Source organism: Bactrocera dorsalis, chromosome 5 (assembly GCF_023373825.1).
Source record: "Bactrocera dorsalis isolate Fly_Bdor chromosome 5, ASM2337382v1, whole genome shotgun sequence".
Taxonomy (NCBI): domain Eukaryota; kingdom Metazoa; phylum Arthropoda; class Insecta; order Diptera; family Tephritidae; genus Bactrocera; species Bactrocera dorsalis.
In genome coordinates this window covers 1,082,750-1,105,550 of record NC_064307.1, presented here as the reverse complement: position 1 = coordinate 1,105,550, position 22,801 = coordinate 1,082,750, and the positions used below count along the sequence as shown (strand labels likewise).

General features: G+C 29.3%; 1 protein-coding gene across 7 annotated transcripts; it reads left to right on the top strand.

The window, feature by feature from the left end:
* The first annotated feature begins 11 nt into the window (after positions 1 to 11).
* Positions 12 to 11,094, top strand: LOC105232729 (serine/threonine-protein phosphatase 6 regulatory subunit 3-A). 7 transcript variants are annotated; one of them, XM_019992577.3, is made up of 15 exons: positions 12 to 177; positions 544 to 629; positions 1,086 to 1,293; positions 1,519 to 1,598; positions 1,659 to 1,778; positions 1,853 to 2,174; positions 2,241 to 2,554; positions 2,621 to 2,759; positions 2,830 to 2,948; positions 3,012 to 3,582; positions 3,667 to 3,731; positions 3,803 to 4,111; positions 4,182 to 4,215; positions 4,910 to 5,808; positions 7,462 to 11,094. In XM_019992577.3, exons 3-15 carry the CDS (start codon positions 1,234 to 1,236, stop codon positions 7,682 to 7,684), a joined length of 3,255 nt encoding a protein of 1,084 aa, XP_019848136.2. In that variant the 5' UTR covers positions 12 to 177; positions 544 to 629; positions 1,086 to 1,233; the 3' UTR covers positions 7,685 to 11,094. The 7 variants fall into 7 exon arrangements, with proteins under 7 accessions (XP_019848136.2, XP_029408772.2, XP_029408770.2 ...); XM_029552912.2 differs by lacking the exon at positions 544 to 629 and having other exon boundaries at positions 4,185 to 4,215; positions 5,000 to 5,808; XM_029552910.2 differs by lacking the exon at positions 544 to 629 and having other exon boundaries at positions 4,185 to 4,215.
* Positions 11,095 to 22,801: the final 11,707 nt, after the last annotated feature.

Below are 22,801 nucleotides of genomic sequence, written 5' to 3'. Positions count from 1 at the left end.
GAGATGAAATAGAGAACTGTCAAACGTGAAAACTTTGCAGAGAAACGAAATATTCGCCGTGGCGACATTTAGTTGCAAATTTCCTAATGAAGCCGAAATAAAATAGTTAAAAACTCTAAAAAGAACATTAGGCAAACACTCGAAAGTCATAATTAACATCGTTGACCAAACTGTTGGGTGAGTTACTGAGTTAATGATCGTCGAATCTGTGAGGATACTTCCATAGTATGTCGCGTGGACATGACCTTACAGAAATAAATGTGTAGCAGTTTTTCGCTCTTAATTAAAACCTGGATTAATTACTTATCATCAGGGATAAGAATAATGCATATTTGTTAATTGTTTAGTTAAAAGAGCAGACATTTTTGTTGAAGTTAAAATATTCGAACATTGTGTTGGCATAATGGAATCAACTAGAGATGTGTATTTGGCCAGTGATAAATACGTGGTTGCTGGTACTTTGGGTTAAAAATTCAAGTTTATCAATTTAATGTGTTATGTGCGGTTAGCTGTGTTATTATATTGTGTTTTTTTTTTTCATAGGTATTTGCAGTTTTGTATAATTTAGTAAATAAACGCGGAAAATATGAAACCCGGTGGCTGACATACAATATAAATATAAGCAACAAGTAAGCCTATTTATACGTCACTAAATTTCGCTTATTTTATAGCTGAACTAATAGAGAAAAGCGTTTTAATGTGTATGAAGGAGAACGGGATTTATAGCGCTGTTGTCATTCCTTCTTTTTTTTTTTGCTTTTAACCTGAGCTGTCAAATGAAAAGTGGAAAAATTTTCATCGGTTGAACGGACAAATAAATCGCAATATAAATCATTGAAAACTTCTATTTTTATTTAACAACCTACTAGGAAACTGATAAAAAATTTAAGCAGAGTGAATTTCAAAATAATGGGAACTTAAATAAATACGCGAGTGATGATGCATCATATGTACATATGTAAAAGAAATACCGAAGATCAGGGCAGGTGAAAAGTCGAAGCACAAATTTTAGAAATAAAACGCCTTTAATATGTTATTATATTTATATACATATATTTTATAATTGAAGTATAAATATCTTTTAGAATTGTGCCAGACGTGTGAAACAATAAGAATTACTAAAACAGAATAGAACAGAATCATTTTGTAAGAAACAAAAAAATAGAGTTGGAGTATCAACAATTTAACAAACGACGTAGAAAATTTAAAGTACGTGCATAAAGGTGAATAAAAATGTTTTGGGACAAAAGCTACACACCGTCACAGAATATAGAGGCGCTATTGGAGAAAGAGGTAAGTGTATATACGTATATATGCTATGTATAATGTGTGGTTTTATGGACTTAGAAGAGAGTTAAAGATATTATGTTTCCGTGCTGTTGCATACTGAAGAGTGTATAATCATTGCAACAAATATAACTTCATTACCTGTACTAAAATCATGCTTCAGTTTCGCGACATCAACTACTTAAATATAAATATGTAATTCTGTATACCTTTCGTATATAACTTTTGCAGAATGCTACTGTTGAGGAATTTCTGGACGATGATGATATCCTACTGGAGTGTCGATCACAAAAAAAGTCTATTGTTATTTAGTAAGTTAATTTTAATTCTTGTGTGGACATTTATAATTAAGCCAAATAAATTGATTATAGTTTCACTCGCACTGATGTAATCAGACGCCTTGTTGAACTCATTACGACAGAACCTTCTGAGGATCTACCCTTGGCCCAAAGATATCGCCATGCGCATATGGCTTGTGAGATTTTAACACTGTAAGTATCAAAAAATAACTTTGCCAATTTTTTTTTATACTTATATTGAGTTTTGTTTATTTTTTAAATTCTAGCGGTTTGCCGTCCTTAGATGAAAAGCTTTTGTCTGATGAACATATATTAGAAACCCTATATTCATATCTGGAAAATGAACCACCGTTAAATCCTTTGCTATCGTCATTTTTTAGCAAAACGTTTAGTATGCTCTTCACAAAAAAGGCTGAACAAGATTGGTTTTTGAATCAACAAATGTGCCTAAAACTCTTGGAATACATTAAGTCGCAAAATAATTTTTTGGATTTAATTTGTAAGCATTTTTCCACACCTGTTATACCCGATTTGATAATGCAAATGATGCGAGAGGTAGAAGGACAAATGAAACGGAATTTATATGAAGTAAGTTGTAGAATCAGTTGTAATAACTGTATACATACATAATTTTACTAACAATTTATATTTTAGTGGCTCACTGAAGATAAACTCGTAGAGAGACTGATTGAATTAATTGGCAATCCTCAAGAAACCGACAAGCATGCAAATGTGGCGGAATTCCTCTGTGATTTAATACAACAAGGTCGTTCTATGCGTTATACGGAGCAGGAGAATGACACGTTTGAGCCCACATTCGACGGTTCAAATCCAATCTTGAAATGTATCGAAAGTGAGCGCAATGTTGAAGCCTTGTTGAATGTGATTTTAGAACCAAACGCGCAAGAAAGCGCAGTCGTATCAGGAATATCGGTTGTACTTATGCTTTTAAAACCAGTTGTTTTTACGTAAGTTCTAATAGTAGTAGAAGTAACATAAAAAAACGAATTCTTATTGATGTTTTGCCTTTACAGTGATGAACCTAATTCCGATCGTATGAAATTTATACAAAATCGTGAAAAAGAGATTCGTGAACAAATACTCTTTACTGTGATTAGTGTCATTGCACCGCGTCTTAAAGATTTCAATGAGTTACTTAGAAACCCGCCTAATGTAAGTACATAAATATATACATACGTACATATAAATATCATTAAATTTATTTATTATTTTTTTCTTTTAGAAACCAGAATTAGTGACTACAGCAGCCAAGTTATCACAGCCGTTTGGCATGACTCGTTTGCAAATCTGCCGTATTTTTACAGTATTATTGCAGACTAAAAACGAAACAATTTCAAAAGCGTAAGCATAATAACTTATTATACTAAAGACATACTTATACTACTCACATTTTGTTTGTCATAGTGTCTGTGAAACGGATTTCTTTGAAACCTTATTAATCCTCTTCAAGCAATATTGTTGGAATAATTTTTTGCATAGCGAAGTTGAAAAGTGTCTTCAATTAGTATTTTATACAAAACTATCAAATAACAATAATTCAATGCAAGGCAGTACAATTGTGAATGATGGCTCTTTCAATAAAACGGGAAACAATGTGGAAAATACATCGTTTTTCGATTTCATTTTCAAGTCTGATAATAGCAAAGATGAAAATTTCGAAGTTAATGAGGCAAACAAAAATGTTGAAAAAGAAGAAAAATCATCCGTCGAAAAGGAAGACGTCGAAATGAAAACGGATGAACAAATTGGCGAAGGCAAAGGCGAAATAGCAACGGAAGAAAAATCCGAAAGTAATGAAACCGCTACAAATGCTAACGCCATGGAAACAGATGAAGGTACTGTAGAAAAGGTGACAGAAAACGCAGAAGCGCCAACTACTTCAGATGTTGATGAGAAACGTAAGGAAGATGAGATTAACGAGCAGAACAAAACCAAAGCGCAAACCGACAGTGTTCCGTCCGCATTGCAAATACACGTACGTATTAATTTTCATTAATTTTGATTCATTTTGAAGAAGTTTCGGAAAAAGTATTAAATGAAAAATATGTTTGCATTTTAGGTAATTGAAAAGTGTAAGCTGATTTCTAAATTAATTGACTGTTGGAAATACAACACAGAGATGGAGTAAGTAAATTTCTTGCTTTTGTTTCGCAAAACTTCTAGTTGGTATTAATTTTGCTTTATTTACTAAATAGGTCAGCCGAAAAAGGTCGTCGTCTCGGTTATATGGGACATTTAATAAAAATATTCAAACATATTACGAATAGTATATCAGAATCTGAACATATCGGTGCCTTAATTGAGAGTAATTTAAGTGATGAGTTTGAGTTAAAATTGTGGCAATCAATAATAAATCCAACCGATGGTGATCTAACAAAGGCCTTAGCCACACAAAATAAAATGTTAGCGAATTGTAATGCCCATGAGGCGGGCGACTACAGTCCACATTTATCAAAAGATTTTGATAACAGCACTTGGGATTACATTATGTCATCGAATATGATGTAAGTTAGCTGCGAATAATATCCTATATTATCACTACCAATTTAATAATTTGTAAAATTCAATTTTTAGCAGCAATCTTGGCTTCAATGATTCCGGTTCAAACGTAAGTTTTATCTAATTGATGCAAATGTCATGTAGACAAACACCACAAAAGATAATTTTTTAATGTAACTGAAAAAAAAAAACAAAATAAGTAATTAAACTTGTATAAAAATAATTTTGTAACTGCATTGCATAGTTATGTATGTCGCAAACTAGTGCTTTATATGCATTTCTGAACAGTGCTGCCTAATTCACAAATAAATTTAAATTATCTTGGAGAGTAACGTAACACAAATCACATGTGTGGGTATTACTATTTGCCACATGCCATGTATGCAATGCATTCAATTTTTGTAAATTTGTAATATTTTTAATGAATTTAGTTTTGTAATTATGCACAGGCACAGATAACACTTATTAACATTTCGTTTCATTTTCATTTCATTTTGTAATATCACCCTAAACACTTTTTACCACACGCTTTGCAAATAGATAATAAACACATTTAAATACTTACGAAAAAGTCTGCTTGTTACCATTTAAAAAGCTACTTATTCTCAAAACTCGCACGCAAGGGTGACGAGTAGGAGAAAAAGTATTTCATACCATTCGCAATCACTGTAGTTCTATTTATGTATGTATGTAGTCCTTTGTATACATCTCACTATCATTTCACTATCTGCTATCTTTGTCTATTTGTTGTGTCCTGAACGCAATGCGAAAATGTATGCCAACCACCATCACCAAATCGACAGGACATAGTTTTTGCGCTTGAACATGACATCTATCGCAATAATCTGCTCGAAAACGATGATAACGCCGAAAACGACCTTAATTTGTTTCAGTTCGGTCGCAATATTGACGACGACGATGACGAGGACGATGAAAACAACGCTGGCGGTGCTGGCAGTGGCGGTGGCGGAACCGGCTCCTCTCTCTTCGGCAAAAATGCTGTTTCCACATCAGCTCTACAAGCGTTCGGCGTAACCAACAATCCATGGGATGATATGGATCCGTTCAGCGATCTAACTGCGAATAGCAATGCAACACCGTGGACAGCTGATTTCAATTCGGATAATTTTGCTGATTTCGATTCGCATTTCAGTTCGTTCGCCAACGATTTGGGCGAGAGTTTAGTGAGTGCGGCATCTACAACGCCTGAAACTACTGCGGGTAAAGAGAACAGCAATAACGGTGATGGCAGTAGCGCTGCTACTGTTGGCAACCAAGCGCAACGAAACACCACCGATAACGGTGCAATTTTGAGTGACATCAGCCGTACCATCGCGCCAGTTGTCACCAGTAGCAAGGCCGAAACTGGTTATGATAATAATGCAAATGTTGAGAAGAGTATAACGCTGGTAACGCAAGAGATTGGTGAATTTGCGGATGGCACCGACGTCGCAGATGATTTGGATGTGTCGAATGAGAAGGCTTTGGCCACTTCGTTGGTGCGTACACTACAGTCGGTGATGCAGGATTCTGAGGATGACTATGAGGATGATGAGGGTATGTGGACAAAACCGCTGGGCGGCAGTGCAGTGGATGCGCACGATGATGAAAGTGATGACAGCGATCAGAAGTCCAATGAGCTCCGTTTCACCAACGGCCCGAGCAGCCAAGAAGTTCACGCAAATGATAACACACATAAATTGTAAGCGCTTCTTTCGTCTCCTTATTTCACTTTCTTCGAATGCTCTATCATTGAACGCAACAATGCCTGTGCCAACTCCAACTATACAAGTATATTCAATAACACATGCACTCGTTGCCTTACAAGATTAGATCATTGAGTGTATTTAGGCGCTTATCTATCGCAGAGGTAAAGCGTAGTTCCAAATAACTATTTTAGTTTAACTATATGGCAAAAATTGTATGCTATGGGAATTCAAAAAAGTTTTAAGTGTGTATTTTTATGTTTAAAACGCTTTAGAAATCTGTTTGGCGGCAATTTTTGAAATTTTAAATAACATCAACATAGAGGGAAAGGGAAATCCTCGTTACTGAAAAAGAAATAATTGTATATTCTAATATTTAAAGCTAAAGTTCATATTAAATTTTAATTATAAATAATTAACGCTAGATAAGAACTTTTTCTTAAATTTTTATTCTTCTTTTTTTGTGTTAATAATTTGGGCTGTTGTATATATAGTGATGCCATTTGGTTTTTAGGATTATATGTTGGAAAGTTAAAGCTAGCTATTCTCTATTATTTTTCTTTGTTTAATTTCATTTACGTGGTTTTACTTTGAGTTTATTATATTTATTTTTCTTTGAAAAAATATTTTTTATAATAGCTAATATTTGGTTTTCTCTCTAAATTTTATTTTTGTTTAATATTTGTTTTTGCTTTAATTTTTTTTTTAATTTGTGGCATACATACTTAATTTTTTATTACTTTATTTACATTTTTTATATTATTTTTTACTCTGTTATAATTGCTTTTGTATAAATATATTTTAGGGATATTAATATTTAATGTTTTTTCAAAATTTTTTAATTTCTTTTTTAATTTTTTATTAAATTTGTTTTTAATGTAATTTTTTTAGTATTATTACTTTTGAAATTATTTTTATATTTAATTTAATTTTTGATTTTTTTAGTCTTCCTTTTTAATTTTTTTTTTAATTTTTATATATATTTAATACTTTTTTTCATTAATTAATTTTTTAATATACATATGTATGTATTTATATTCTATTTATTGATTTTTTCTTTTTATAGTTTAGTATTAGTTAAAACATTTTTTTTTATATCTTTTTAATTAATTTTTTTTGCTTTCAATTTAAATTAATACTTTTCAGTTTTTGTTTTTAACTTTTTAATTATTTTATATCAACTTTTTTTTATTTTTTTTATTTCTTGTTTATTATTGTTTCTTTTATATATAACTATTTCTGTTAAATTTTATTATTTACTTTAATTTTTTAAATTTCTTTTTATGTTTTATTTTTGGTTTCTAATTGTGTTTTATATATTTTAAGATTTTAATAACATACATATGTATGTATGTACATAAATGCAAATATTAAGCTCTTAATTACTTCATAAATTAAGCTTTAGGAGCTCAGGGATATCGTGCAGCCATTGAATATAAAATGAAGAAATTCCAAAAAAAGCTAAAGAAAAAATGTGGCCTACCGCTGCATTTAAAAATTGCTATGGTTATAATTAGTACTTTACTATGTATTTTTTGTCTGTCGCTAGAACTAAAATTAATTTGAGAAAGATAATTGGAACTACTGCTTTGTCCTCGGCTGGTTTTCAAAGGTGTCTAACATAAACTATTTGCATTCGCTGTTTTCAGAAACAAAACTGATGATGATGACTCCAGCACAATTGCAGCGGCGCACATCAATGAGAATGCAGGCAGTGAAAACGTTCAAGTTGCCGCTACAATTAGCGATGCGAAACGCACAAGCAGTTCCATATCTCTAGACACCATCGCTGATGTGGGTTGCAATGCCACTGCCGTGGCTAAGACATCATCGACTAGTAATGCTGTTGAAATTGCGCCAACAACAACATAAATGAAATTGTGCTGGCACACAAACACATATAAAGAGAAAAATGTACATGCGTATATATGTGTGTGTGGCATAAGCAGCCACTTACATATATGAACTTATACATATGCAGATATACTATATATATTATAAAAAATAATAAAAATCGCTCAAAGACATGCAAATACACTGCAGCAAATTGATAAACTTTTGATGCGTCCAATGACGCTTCACGCCAAAGGTTGAGGTACCGCCCATGTATAAACTTAAAACTTCTAAAACTAATTATATCAACGTACATACATACATACATATAAACATACTCAAAAACCATGCACCCAAATGTGCATATATCTACATTGACGCTGCACAAAGGTATTCTTAAAATAATAAAAACAAATAGTCATATAAGAAAAATATAAAACAAACACAAACCCAAACACCTGTAAACTGAAATATGTAGTAGTGAAAGTAAAATCGAAGAAAAACAGCAACACTGTCAAAGTCCATGGTAGAGCGCTTGTGCAACGACTATGCGGAAATGAAGCAAGTTTCACTAAGAAAATAATTGGAACACAGTACATTTCGCATCGAGTTCGTTTGAAACTATCCACTGTGGTGATCTAAAAATTTTATAATATTTACAAAAACAAAAAAAAGATATTGTAATGGAATTATGAAAAAGAGCAGTAATGAAAACGAAAAATCATAACGAACTTACAAACTTTTACCTAAACATAAACGATTATATGTACATTAGTGCAATTATGGTTAGTAATGGTATTGTTTACCTAAATATTACTTAATTTTTTTCTGCATAAGATCAGACTAACAATAGTATGTATGTATGCACATTCAAGTAAAAGTTGAGGTTGTGTGTGCAGTAGTAATAAATATTAATAAGCATTGTAAAACAATAATAATTGGTCTAAACATTGTGCTGGTAAAATAGCACAAAACATAATCTAAAAACTAGTTGCTAAAAAAACGAGCTACGTTAGTAATGCACATACGGTAAATGACACAAACAATGTTCACTAACAGTTATGTGTGCAAATAATATTGGTTGCATGATGCAATAAATAATGATTAGGCGTACAAAATTAAGTATAGTAAAAGCATTAAAAAGTAACAATGATAAAAAATTGGCCATAAAAATATATAGACTGGTATGTATTTTCTTAAAAAACAAAAAACAAAGAGCTTTAAGCCAAATTGTAATGGGAAACTGACTTGAGTAAAATTGCACCAAATTTTTTTTTTTTTTATATTTTGATTTTAATTTTTCTTCACAGCTAATAGCTAGCGCATATATTAGAAGAGAAGAGAATTTAGTATGATTGCGCTTTATAACTACTGCATACACCTTCAGTGCACTTGAATAATGTTGTTGTGTCGTTACTATTATTAGTATAGTAGAATTAACACCAAATTAAAAGAAAAAAAAAAAAAAACTTACCCGCCCAAATAAATCAATGTATGTACTATTACTGCAGCAAAATCTAGTTACTTAAGAAATATAAAACAATAAAGGACAAACAACGAACGGACTGCTCAAAACGTACAGACTACCATACGATAAATGCATGCATATGTATTTATAATACAATTTATGAAATAAACTTCAAAGAAACACATATGAAAAGTGCTTAAAAAAGCCTCTGAATATAAGAAAATATTAAAAAAAATTAGCTGAGCCACTCACGCTTAGTACACTTATACAAAACATACATACACACACACATGCTGAGACCAAACACCCTCGCTCGTTATGCCAATTATATAGTTATGTTCTTCTTACATTTTATTATCTACACTACCACTATTTTAACAAGAATTGTATTCTTTCAAATGTGCTATTTTACTAAATCTTATATATCTTATGCTTTTATCATAGTACATGCATACATGCTATTCACTATTTCTATACTTTAAAGCAAATGAACCAAGTGCAAAAATTAAGTAAAGAAAAACAAAAACTATTTTATAGAACAAAAAACAATGTTAAATTAGATTTTGAAATATAAAAAAAAAAACAAAAAAACAAAAAAAAAAAACAATTATATACATACATATATAAAAACTAAACTTAAAAAATCGAAAACGAAAGTAAGACATTAAAACAAGTATAAGCGTCACGAAAATACTTAAATGCCAAATAATGTATTCTAATTTGCTTGAAAACTATGACATACATATGTCTTTGCGGTAAGCTGTTTTTGCCTCAAATCGCAAAGTAAAATTCAGATTGAGATTAAAATTGGCGAGTTCACGCAATTCTTCTAAGCAGCCAGCTATAAAGTGTGCATATAACTTATTTGGCAATTCACTTAATATTGTCTGATTCATTTATACATATATTAAGTGTTGTGTAGGGAATGTCAACTGTCTGTGACAGAAAAGCAACCTTACATATCGCACACTGACTACAAAAAAGTGCGATACGTCGATTTGTAAGCCTTCATATCAACTTTGTGAATCAAAAATTTATAACTTTAAAAAATTATTTATAGTTTATCAAAACAATATTTTACCAAACATATTCAAGCACATACAAGTGCACATATGGTATATGTACATATGTGAAATTTTTAATCGGTGATTTTTGTTTCCAACAGCCGCTACCGCTTGCAAGCGAGTCTAAATAATTTTATTTCATGGCTTGCATTCTTTGCACAATTTTTTTTTTTATATTTACTTAATATTTACCCTTAATGATAGCCAAACCAAATCTTCGTGCATTTTCCCTATCGCCAAATGGAAGCATTGACTTTTCTAAACGAATTTGTAATCATTTAGGTATATGCTTATGAATTACGAGAATGTTTATATGAAACGAAATGTAATAAAGTTTGTCAAAAAGTACAAAATCACCACATTCAAATGCAATTTAAGTAATAATACAAATCAGTTAATACTATTTTAGAATTTATTTAACACAAAAGATTAAAGTAATATTAAATACAAAAATTAATAATATTAAATTTAAAATAATCATAAAGGCTCACTGAAAGACCTTCCGCAGAAGACATTTTCTTTCGTTATTTACTTGCCCTTAAGTGCTAACGCTAGCGTATATTTTTCACTGGCAACTAACTTTTTTTAATTTAAATTTATATACATACATATATTTATAATTGTGTTTCATGAAGGTGCGTGTAAAATATGTGTAGTTTTTTCCTTCTTACTCATCATTCTCTTCGCTAATTCCTGCTGTAAACGCAAAGTGTTCCAAATAAATACATATGTATTTTTCGTAATTATAAATAGATACATACATATGTATATACATACATACATACATGCATGAAATGCCATGATGCCCTATATGCAATGTGTTATACTCTTATACTCATTATATAACTATGTATTATTTGTTTGTACTCTAGACAAAAAAAAGAAATAAAAATAAATTAAACTATGTTTATATTGTATTTATGCGTTGAATATTCAAGAATTGCTTGTACGCATTGAAATAAATGTAAAACGGTATAACTGTTTGAAAATTTCTTCCCCTCAAGTAATACTGAAGCATAGAACATCACATAACAAGTAAATATAAAAAGAAAAAGAAAAAAAAGAAAATGAAAATATAAATATAAATAAATAAATAATATGAAAAAATGCTAAAACTTTATAAACACAGTCATATTATAATTTCAATGGTTTGTGAATACATGTTTTTCGATTCTCAAAAATGGTTTTTGGCAATAGTTTCTACTTATAAGCGTGTTAAATGACGATAATTTCATTCAATTGTTAGCTTTAATATTAGCGACAAAGAAAAAAGCAAAAAAATAATTAACTGTAAATTTTAGCCTCCAAATCAACTCGAAAGAATTGTATGAACTTGTGAAACACAATTTAATGAGTTTGTAAAGATGTTCAATCAAAAAATTTTAAAACATAAACAAAAAAAAATATAAAAAAAATTGTTTTATTTTCATTCCACTCTTACTTTACAGGTGCAGAAGTTATGATTATTAATTAAATTCTTTATTCTGAGTTTTTATGTGCAAATTTTCTTGAAATAACATTTTGATCAATGAGGATTTTGCTGTTGTATTCCGGTATTATTAACGCTAGAATATGAATTTAGTTTTATGAACAAAATTTAAATGAATGGCGAAATGTCTCAAATAAAGGTTTCTTATAAATACTTGGAGATTTTTTTAAGAACAAGCGGTGTTAAATTTTATACTTGAAGTTTCAAAACTTTGTCTTGCAAATTTTTATTAATTATTATTTTTGTAAATTAAATTAAATTAAATTAAATCGATTGAAAATTCTTCCTTAAAAAATTAATTAAATATGTAAGTCTGACTTTTAATTCCAAATATTTTGTTTTTAAATATTTACTAAGCACAAAAATACTAAAACTTTAAATAATCAAAATTAAAGTTAATTAATAAACAAAAAAACAAAAATAATAATAATTTGCACTTTCCTTTATAAATACTTTCGACAATAAATATTTTTATTTAGTTTTATATGCCTATTTCTATCTCTTTTATTTCGTTTCCAGAATTTTTTATTTATGATTTTAAAGTTTCTTATTATTTTATTTTTAATTTTTTGTTTTTGTTTTAATCTTTTATTTTTTGCTTAATTTTCTTATTTTTTTGTTTTTATTTTGTGTTAATATTTAAACTTTTTTTAATTTCATTTTACTACTGATGGAAATGCTATTACAAAGTTGCATTTTTTATTAAAAATAAATTAATTAAAAATACAAAAAGAAAGTTTTTTCTAAATATATATTAAACAAAACGCTGACGCAATTACTTACAACTAAGTATACGTTAGCAATAACATTTTAGTTCACTATGTGTGTATGTATGTACATATGAAAAATATAATAATTTTCTATTTTTTCTTCATTTAAATTAAAAAAAAATTATCTATTAAATCTGTGATATTAACTGAAGTTGCAGGGTATTTCATAAATAAATTAAAATAAACCAAAATATGGTGATGAAAACAAAAACAAAAAATTAATGAAATTGCGAGATAAATATTTTTTCAATATAAACAAGTGCATTACAACAACAAAAAACACAAAAGTTTGAATTACATTACATCTCATATAGATACTTGTATAAGTATGAAACACACATACCGTTATATGCATTGAACTGGGAAGTAATTTTGCCATGAAAAACATGAGCTCACTGGATACCCACCCAAAACAGCAAAAAGAACTACGCGGCAAGACATACATATACACATATGTATAGTATATGTCACACGCTATTCTACCTTTTTGCCTTCAATTGAAGCTTGTAATGAAGCGCATAAACTACAGTCTTACATACAAGAATGGGCAAAACCGATTTGCACAGAAGTGCATTTGAAATATCTACCGACACGTACCCGAGCAACCACTGCAGAGGCCACTTCCAATGGGGAAACAACGCCGAGTTACTAACGTGACAACTAAATACAACAAAAACAGAAAAATTTTAAAAATAATTAGTATACCTACGTACATTTGTATATACATATGTATATGGCGCATAAACGCAAACATCGCATAGAAAACAGGTTACAATTTTAAAATACAGTTATGCATACAAAGTACATTTGTAAATATTCACACACACATACATACGTACATATGTATATGAGCATATATGTATGTAGATATGTTTACCAAGCGATCATACATATGTGCAATTAGTAATATGAATAATAATCGGAAGCAATATAATGAAGAATGCAATGAAGAAACTAACGAAAGCTGAAAACCGCACGATTTTTCGAAAAAAGCACTTACATACTTACATAATTGTCTTAAAACTTTACAATATGCAACTTATAAGCTCTAAATAGGAAAACATGCACAAGTTTCTCATAAAAAAATCAAAATAATATAAATAAACGCTCACAACGCAAAAACCAAAATAATTATGTACCCACACATTTAAGAATAGTATGTAATTAGCTTGTAGTTCGAAACTCAATTAAACACAATGTAAGCAAGTCTCCAGTTTCAAATCAAACAGTTCTCTAACAAAGGTTTCCCTAAATTATGGCCTGCGTACTTTTAGCAGACTTCAAATCACACACATTCAAGCCAAATGATTTCGGTCTCAAATATAGAATTTAATTAATTTCTGAATCCTTCAAATATTTATTTGCCTAGCTTTGAAATGCTTTGTAATTACTGTATTGTAACGTTTTACAACTTAAAAAAAAGGTCACGCACTTCCTCCACGATTCCGGCTGTTATCTGAAACCAAAAAAAAGAAGCGCGGTTTTACGCGTTTTTTCGCGATAAAAAATCGAAATTTAATGTGCTGAGTGTACCCAAGTTTTGTTTTTACAAAAATGTTGAAAAATAACGGAGTTATGGGCTGTTTTCGGAGGTGCCAAAAACAAAGTGCCCCAACTGCTGGCGTTATTCCGGCCGAATGAGTAGCTGAAATAAAAAAAATTTTAAAAGCTTATTATACTTAAAGATATTTCCTATACAATGATCTACGATCTTTGAAAAATATCAAAAATTAACAAAATGGCGTAACTTTGAAAAAAAAAAATGTTTTTTTTAGGTAAAAAATGGTAGTTTTTTGATGCCAAATTGACAATTTTCAACCAATCAAAAAGATCGTAGGTCATTGTATAGTAAATGTATTTAATAATACTCAGTTTTAGAGTTATGATGTCAGCAATTTTGAAAAATGTCGTTTCGAGAAAAACGCGTTTAAAGTTTCACTTATATATTAGAATTTTTTTTTTTGAAAGTGTCACACTGGTAAAGCCCCTTAAGAAAGGAATTTATGAAAATAAGAAATACATTTTTTGAGGCTATCACGTGGGAAAATTTTAAAAAATCTAAAATTTTTTCTTTCGATTTTTTCCAAACTGTTCTTTCAAAATGATACCTACGATTTCTCTGATTCAACTAAACTGACTTAGCCGAAATTTTAAGTGAGTCTTCTTTATAGACTTGCCGCCATTTCATGACAATTTTTTTCAATTTTACAATTGTTCCAGACATTTCGATATTATTCTAGATGAATATTTTTTTGTTTTGGGGATTCAGACTACAAGAAGGGCCGAAATCGTGGATATGGACACGTGCCAATTTTTTTGGGATTTCATGCTTCATCTGCTGCTAATTTTTGAAATTTTTAACATTTTTTAATTTTTTTACCGTATTTCTGCAATATTAATAAATAATTAATAATAAAATTGGTAGCAAAAATATGTTTATGGACTAGAATACCAACTTAAAAAATTATCTAAAATTTAAATATTAATTAATTAATTTTTAATTCCATGCATGAAATGCAGTATTCAAATTTTAAAAAGATATTACTTCTGTTTCTAATTAAAAATTAAAAAAATAATGTTTTAGAATTTACATTTTTGCAATTCCGTATTTCGTATTTTATATCCGAAAAATTTTAATTAAATTCTCAATTGCGTTAAAAAATTAAAAATTACCTTTTAATCAAAGAATGTTTAATTAATAACTTCGTAACCTTGCATTTAACCAACTTAATGCGCAATGTTTCGAACTGAGTTTCTGCATAACAAGCGAAAGACAGATCCGCTTTCAAAACCATTGGCAATTCACATGGCATCAAAGCGCACAATATATCCGTTCCGCTTCTTACATATAAATTTGTATCAATTTACATATAAAAATTTTTTTCTTACAATAATCACACACCGCACTATGTAAGTAGCTCACCATATCACAATTTACATAGGGACACATTTATAGGCGTCTTATGAAAGCCTCAAACACCAACCCCCCCAAAAAAGTCTTCCCTACTGAGTTTCGGTTTAGCGGATTTCCAATTATAATGCTCATCAACTCCTAGCCAAGTTACTATTATGCGGAAACCCTACACTTAACACAAACATATTATATATAGAATAGTAATTGAAAATATGTGAAAAGTAGTTATAATTACAGTATAAAACGTTATATAAGTTAAGAAAAAAAAATCAGAAAAAAGAAAAAACCTCATGTAAGGTTAAGAAAAGATACAGCTTTAATTTAAGCGCCCATTAATAAACAATCTGAGTCTTACTATTATAGTGGTAATTAAATAAGTATGATTACACGTGTGTCTTGTAATTAATAAGCTCCTAAGTACACGAATACAGTGCTCCCTCCCTACAACATAACCTTCCTTGGCACAGTCAATGCACATGTGTGCTCCTGTATATTCGGCTGTAGTAATCATAAGAGTAATTAAACATATTCCATAAAAAAACAAATAACTGATAATGAAAAATTGAAAAAGAATAGCTAAAATCAAATTTGCATTAATGAAAATTCATTCGCCGCAATATTGTTTGGCGAACTGTTTCGCCACGTTGAACGAAAGGATGTATTAAAGTGTAACTAAAAACGTATGTATGTGTTAATCAAAAACAGTGAAAACACGTTCGGCATAATACCTTGTTCGTAGTTTACTAGCATTGCTTAAGCTTTAAACTTTATTTCTAAGCGAAAGTAAAACACAGTTTAGCTGAATTGAATTATTGTTCAATTGACAAGTGTAATACTACCATGAAAAAAAGAGAACAAAAACCATTAATAATACTTATAATAAGCATGAAATAATGTAAAACCTGAAACGTCCAATTTGTTTGCATGACATTGAAAATCATAAGTGAGATTTAGTATAATAAATTCAAGATATTTTTTACATCGTAATTTAAAGCAGTAGAACGTCTGTATGTAATTACAAAAATTAAATAAAATATAAATAAAAATAAAAATGAGCAAATATAAATGTATATTGTATTTGTTGTTATTGTTTTACTTTGTTTCGGAGCTGATAATAAAATTTGAGAGAAAATTCTGCTTTAAAGCGCGCTGTACAAATTGAATTAAACTTTAAGAACAATGATTTTAGCATAAGTGCTTTATGTATGTAGTAAGCTAATAAAGAATAAATTTTTCTTGGAGGTTGTATACATAAATACTTATGTAGAGCAGAAAAGATTCAAAGCGCGTTTAATTTCTCAAAAATAAAAAAGAAAAATACAAAAAGTCTTAAATTATAAATTAAGTTCAATAAAAATAATAAACACAAACACATCTAGAAACAATTTGTTAGAATGTTTGTCAATGTATGTACAATTATTATACATGAGTTCAAAACAGACAGTGTTCAATTACAGTATTCCAATGAAGCCAAAAATTTAAAATATATATACATATATTAAACGCTAAAATGAAGTGGAAATATTCAAATTGTCAAAAATACTTAATTGCAACAAGTAGAGGCGCTTCAAAATTTAATAAAATCTTTAGTGCGCTTGCAGCCACAACAGTAGCAAATGTCAACAGAGATGTGTTAAAGTCCAATGAAGTATAAGCTCTGCTCAACATATATTTTTAATATCAAGGGTCTACAATTATTCAATAATTTTTTATTCTTATAAGGACTAGACGTTGTATTCTCTATTTAAAGTTCGTTGTTGGCTATATTTCGTTTTTCTTCGACGTGGTAAAGAAATAGAAAACTTCTAATATATTTTCTGAGATTTATTTTTGGGAAAATTAAAAAGGTGTAAACAATTGTGATTAATATCAAATATTTAGGGCAATGGTTAAATAATAAAAAAAATCACATTGTGGAAAATAAGCAAATAATTTATTTTGACCTTAAGGACCAATTTCTAAATTCTACCTATGCAACCACGAAATAATTTCAAAATAGAAAGGAATGCCGCGTCACGCAGCAGTGAGTTGTTATGGAAAAGAATACAACCGAGCACCAGCGGCACGGTCTCTTCGACTTTCCTCGTCGTTCCCTCGCATACGAAAACTGGTTGGTCCGGCAAAAAGAGCCCAGTGGTTAAAGATATTATTAACAGGGTTAATCAAACATTTTCATTGTAATTGATCTTTCAAAAATAATTTGGCATTTTACAAAATTTCGATTGATTTTAAAAGTCGGCCGACTTGGCGCCAATAACTTTCAAGTGTTATATCTTTCACAATTTTTAAGATCGGAGTTTGCAATGACTTTCCTAGAGCATTTACATACCAATCGATCAGGAAAATAAAAAAAAAACGATTTAATTTCTTTTTTGGGTATTTCTGTGCTTAAGTTATTTAATTTCAGAAATAATGATTATAAATTTAATCAAAAATCAAATCTCTAATTTTTCGCTTATAAATTCTTCCACGCCATTTTTTCCAGTCATATACATAAATCTTAAATTTTTCCATTAGTCTCTAGGTGGCACCAAGCTTTCTAGGCTTTAAGTATAATTTTTTCGTATGTGCAATCATGGGCTCATTCGAGGGAAAATTTAGAATATTGCTTGATTGATTGATTTTGACATTGGCAAAATTCTAAGGAGAACAATTACACTACAGCGACGTTATTCACTTGGATTCGATAGTTTAATAGTTATTCTGCTATTCGGGGCAGTGCTGAATTCAAATAATCAGAGGCAATGTCATACTTATATAATTTAGCCACCAAAATAATCATATTTGATAGATATTTCAGTAGCTCGATACCCTGAGAAGTATCGCAAGAGTTTTGTGAGTTAAATATATTATTTCAAGCATTTATTACTGTCTATAAAAGGTTAATTGCTTTTACTTTACTCATAAAAATCAACTCAAACATGGCTTAGTGGTGTTTTTTTTAAATTATTTTTTCAAAACCGCGCATATCTGTGCAATGTGCTAAAATGTAAAAAAGTACTTCAAAAACCATTGAAAAGAAACTGAAAACTACCTTATTGGGAGAAACAACGATTGTAATAATTAAAACTGTAATATGAGATGTACACTTTTTGAAAAGTAAAAACGTAAAATAGTATAAAACTTTAAAATCCTAATTAAAAACCATTGCTAACAAAAAAAAAAGAAACATACATACATATTTTGTTCTAAGCAAAGGATATAAGACGAAAATGAAAAACATAAAAATTCAAGTTAATAAATCCTGAAAACTATTAAATAAATGTAGTAGTAAATCAACCCAAGTGTGCTTCAAGTGGAATTTATGTTATATAAAATATAAAATAAGATACGTATGTGCGTGCATATTACATAAGAAAATCGAAATGAAAATATTAAGCAGTCACAGAAGTTATGAAATGAACTAAACTAGATTTAAGCTTTTCATAGATCAACATATGAGTATAAATGTTAAAATGAAAATTTGAACAACAATCAACAATGTTAACTTTATTATTGGTGTCTATTTAAACATCTAAGTGAATGAAACAAAAAAATCTAAAATTTTTCTCTAATAACTACCTTTAAAAAATTTATATGTGTACCAATTTTTAGATAATATACATACATACAGAATATACATATATAAGCATAATTGCGTACAAACATACATACATATTCATACATATGTATAACCAATGTGTTACTTGAAGACCCGATCAAATGTAATAGAGGTCACACATACATACATAGTTGCAGCTCAAATGTATACTTGATTAAACGCCTAAATGTAGTAAATACTTACATACATGCAGACAACTTGGTAACAAATTTGAAAGACTTTCGCAAAGAAAACACTAATATCCACGAGTACATATTTTCTTCGAATAAAACAAAAAAATAAGTAATGTTAAACATAAAACTGTAAAAATTATTTTAATTCAAGCAACTATAGACAGATCTGAAAATGTGTAAGCATATACTTAAGTCTAAATATTACCTGCAATTAATACAAGTATTTAATGGGAATATAAAAGTTGTTTAGCATTATCGGGAGTGTCAAGTGAGAATTAGCTTTAAACGAATGCATATTTAGCCGCCTTTTTTTAAATAGAATATTGAGCATCACCATCATCATACGCAGTCGCATAAATCAATTACCTACATACATACATATTCATACACAAACATATATACGTACTGTAGCACTAAGATTAAGAACTGTGTGTGTTAAGCTTTTAGGGAATATTTTCGTAAAATATATAACTATGAGTTCTGCAAATTTGCAAATAATTATGTGCTAATGTATGTGTGCGAGTGAAGATAATTATTCTTAATTTTTATTAGACCCGTTATATAAATGAAGTCCTTGAAATAATATTTTTTCTATGTTTGGAAGTTATAACAGTATTGTAGTCCAAAAAACTTCTGCATCATTCAAATTTTTTCGTTTGTATCCGATCGACAATGAAGAATAAACTCAAGTCTATGATCGACTATTATTACTTCTTCATACCTCTATAAAGTTGTGTTGATATGGCGAACTCAGTGTTTGATTGTGATTAAGTAGTAATTAATATAAAACTCGAGCTTGTGGGCGAACTTGAGGGCACTACAAATTGATTTCTATATTAGTTCTTTGATTGTGGTTGATATCTCATTGTCACTACTTTATTCCGGTAGTCTTGAAAATTATCATGAAATCTTCATCTCTTATTGAAATAATGCCTGATATCACGGTGAAGTCATATTGGTACTTGAGCAACCTGGTTTTCTGCAGTTACATATTTATTTTGGTACAAGCACACATATTTAAGTACATAATTATAAGCATAGTCATAAAATTCATATTAAGATGTATGTGAAACAAATTTTCTGGATGAAGTGCCTTATTCTGCAATACAAAAAACCGCAATCTAAATTTCAATTTCCTATAAATAATACATACTACTACACATACAGACACATCTACATGCACATGTTCATGTATGTGTAAATATGCAAATACACACAAACAATATGCTCATTCAAAAAAATCAAACACATAGCTACTTGATACAACAGTTACTCAGCCTTGCAGCTGAAACAAACTAAACTACCGTCTACTAAAGTTCTTTGTTAAAAAATAAATTCAACAAAAGAATTGAAGTAATATCGAAAAAAGTCTTATATGCTTAAATATACATACATACATACATATATATACATTTTTGTGAAGCGGACAGAAATTCAGAATAAGTCACAAGTAAATGATGAATTCATTTTAATGAAAAACATATTAAATTACATGAAGTACATTTTTATAAAACAATGAGAGCAAAGATACAAAGAATATAAAATAAAATTATGATAAAACAGCGTTATAATATCTAAAAAAGATAAAATAATATTTAATATAATACAAAAATATTTTATTATTAATTTTGCAAACACTTATTAACAATTTTATAAATATAATAATAATACATACATACCGATATACATTGCTTAAAATATGTTTTAATCTGCTCAAATTTCGAATTTTGTACTGAGAATATTTTTAAAAGTATTTATATAGTAATAATATTTAATCAGGAAAATTAACTATTTTATTGAGTGTTTTTTCAAGAGGTTTTTGTTATATCATTTGATCAAATCTGAACCGGATTGGTCCAACTAAACTTCCTCCGGAAACTGACACATTTTTTCCCAAATTGTTACAACTTTTGTTTTACACATTCTGGTTAATGGGGTAAAAGTGAGGTGAAACTGGACTTGTTCCAGAAGATATGAAACTTTTGCAAAAAAGCGACATCGAGTAGAGGTCGCAAAACAGATGCTTAAGAAATCAGGTGATGAGACTTAGATATCTGAATATGACATCGAAACTGTTCAACAATTTAGCGAGTGGCGCTCCAAAAATTAAACGAAACGGAAAAAAACAAAAAAACCCTGAAAACACTCAAGGTCATTTCTGCCGAAGCTAATAGCAAGTGCATAGAAAAATTGATTAATCCTAGTCATACTTTAGGCATTTTTAATAAAATATATGAAAATGTTTTTATGACAGTCCGAGTCAAATTTGATCTGATGTATAATTTTACAATCTAGATTATTTTACATACATACACAGACTACATTGAGTTTAATATTTTAAGAAACGTTTCCTTTTTAATAGCTTGTGGGCACAACTTAAAGCCAGCAAGCGAATACAATTACAAGCAACATATACTATTTGTACATACTTAACTTACTTCTAAATGTCAGTGTTTCAAATATTTTTGCTCAATCTCTATTGAAACTCTCCTACTATTTAATAAAAACAGAATAGTATACAAACATAAAGATATATCAAACTAACTAGATAAGCAAGTAATAAGTGAAAAGAACACCTTAACTACCTAAAACTTACTTGACTAAGTAGTTAAAACCGTACAACGCAAAATAAATTATCAATGAAAGTATAATTATACATCTACACATATGTAGTTATGCCATATATTGCTGAGACATTACACATTCTGCAGCCAGCAAAATAGATAGGTATGAGTACGTACTATAATTATATAATGATGACTAAATGCCAGACATATGCAGATGAACATGCCAAGACGGTCTTAAATACACACAAACATACTCACATAATATTCATAATATACATATATGTACATATATACTTGTAGCAATTGAAAACGAAATAGACAAGTTGTCCATTTTTCTGTAGCGGGCAGTGGCTACTAGTAATAAAAGTGAAAGACACACCTACACATGATTCCATAAAGCTAATAAATATTAAAAATTAAAATTAAAAATAATAAATGTGATTATTTACAGTGTTCTTCTTCAACAAATTTATTGTCTGTGTTTAATTTTCATGAAATCATTGTTACAAGAAAAGGCGGCGATGCTCGAAACGAATGGTGGTTTAAACTAAAAAAAAAATTATACACCCGTAATTACTTAGATACATATGTTCAAGAAACAAAAAAAATAAAAACGGAAAAACAATATACAATGAGATATTATTACTTATAAAATGAATGTGGAATTTGTATTAGAAATTATTATTATCTAATGTAAATTACATACCTTCATACATATTACTATTAATAAAAATGAATTCAATTAATAAAAATCACTTGAAGTTCTTTTAGAGCGCTTATTAATTGTTGAAGGATTTTTGGCATTGCAGTACGTTGTCAAACATATTTCTTACCAAAATTGTAATGAAGTCAAAAGAGTATAGCTTCATTGCACCAAATTATGTGAATCATGTTTTTGTTCTTTACCCATACAAATTTTCTCTTTCCATTTGATCATCTTCTATACAATTTGTGTTCAACAAGATCTTCAGCCTTACCGTATTAATGCGGCAATCTCCAGTAATAACTGATTTGATTGCGATCAGTTGAATTATGCTAATGCAAGTACATCTCACAGTCTCAAAGAACTTGGTCGTGGACCAACTCCTGCTGATCTTAAGGATCAGTGTT

Bases quoted from the DNA above. Each gene is read 5' to 3' on its own strand.
- LOC105232729 (XM_011214539.4), top strand. From the start codon at position 1,234: ATGTTTTGGGACAAAAGCTACACACCGTCACAGAATATAGAGGCGCTA. The intron at 3,732-3,802 runs GTAAGTAAATTT...TTTACTAAATAG, and splicing joins AAATACAACACAGAGATGGA to GTCAGCCGAAAAAGGTCGTC. The intron at 4,216-4,909 runs GTAAGTTTTATC...CCAAATCGACAG, and splicing joins TCAATGATTCCGGTTCAAAC to GACATAGTTTTTGCGCTTGA.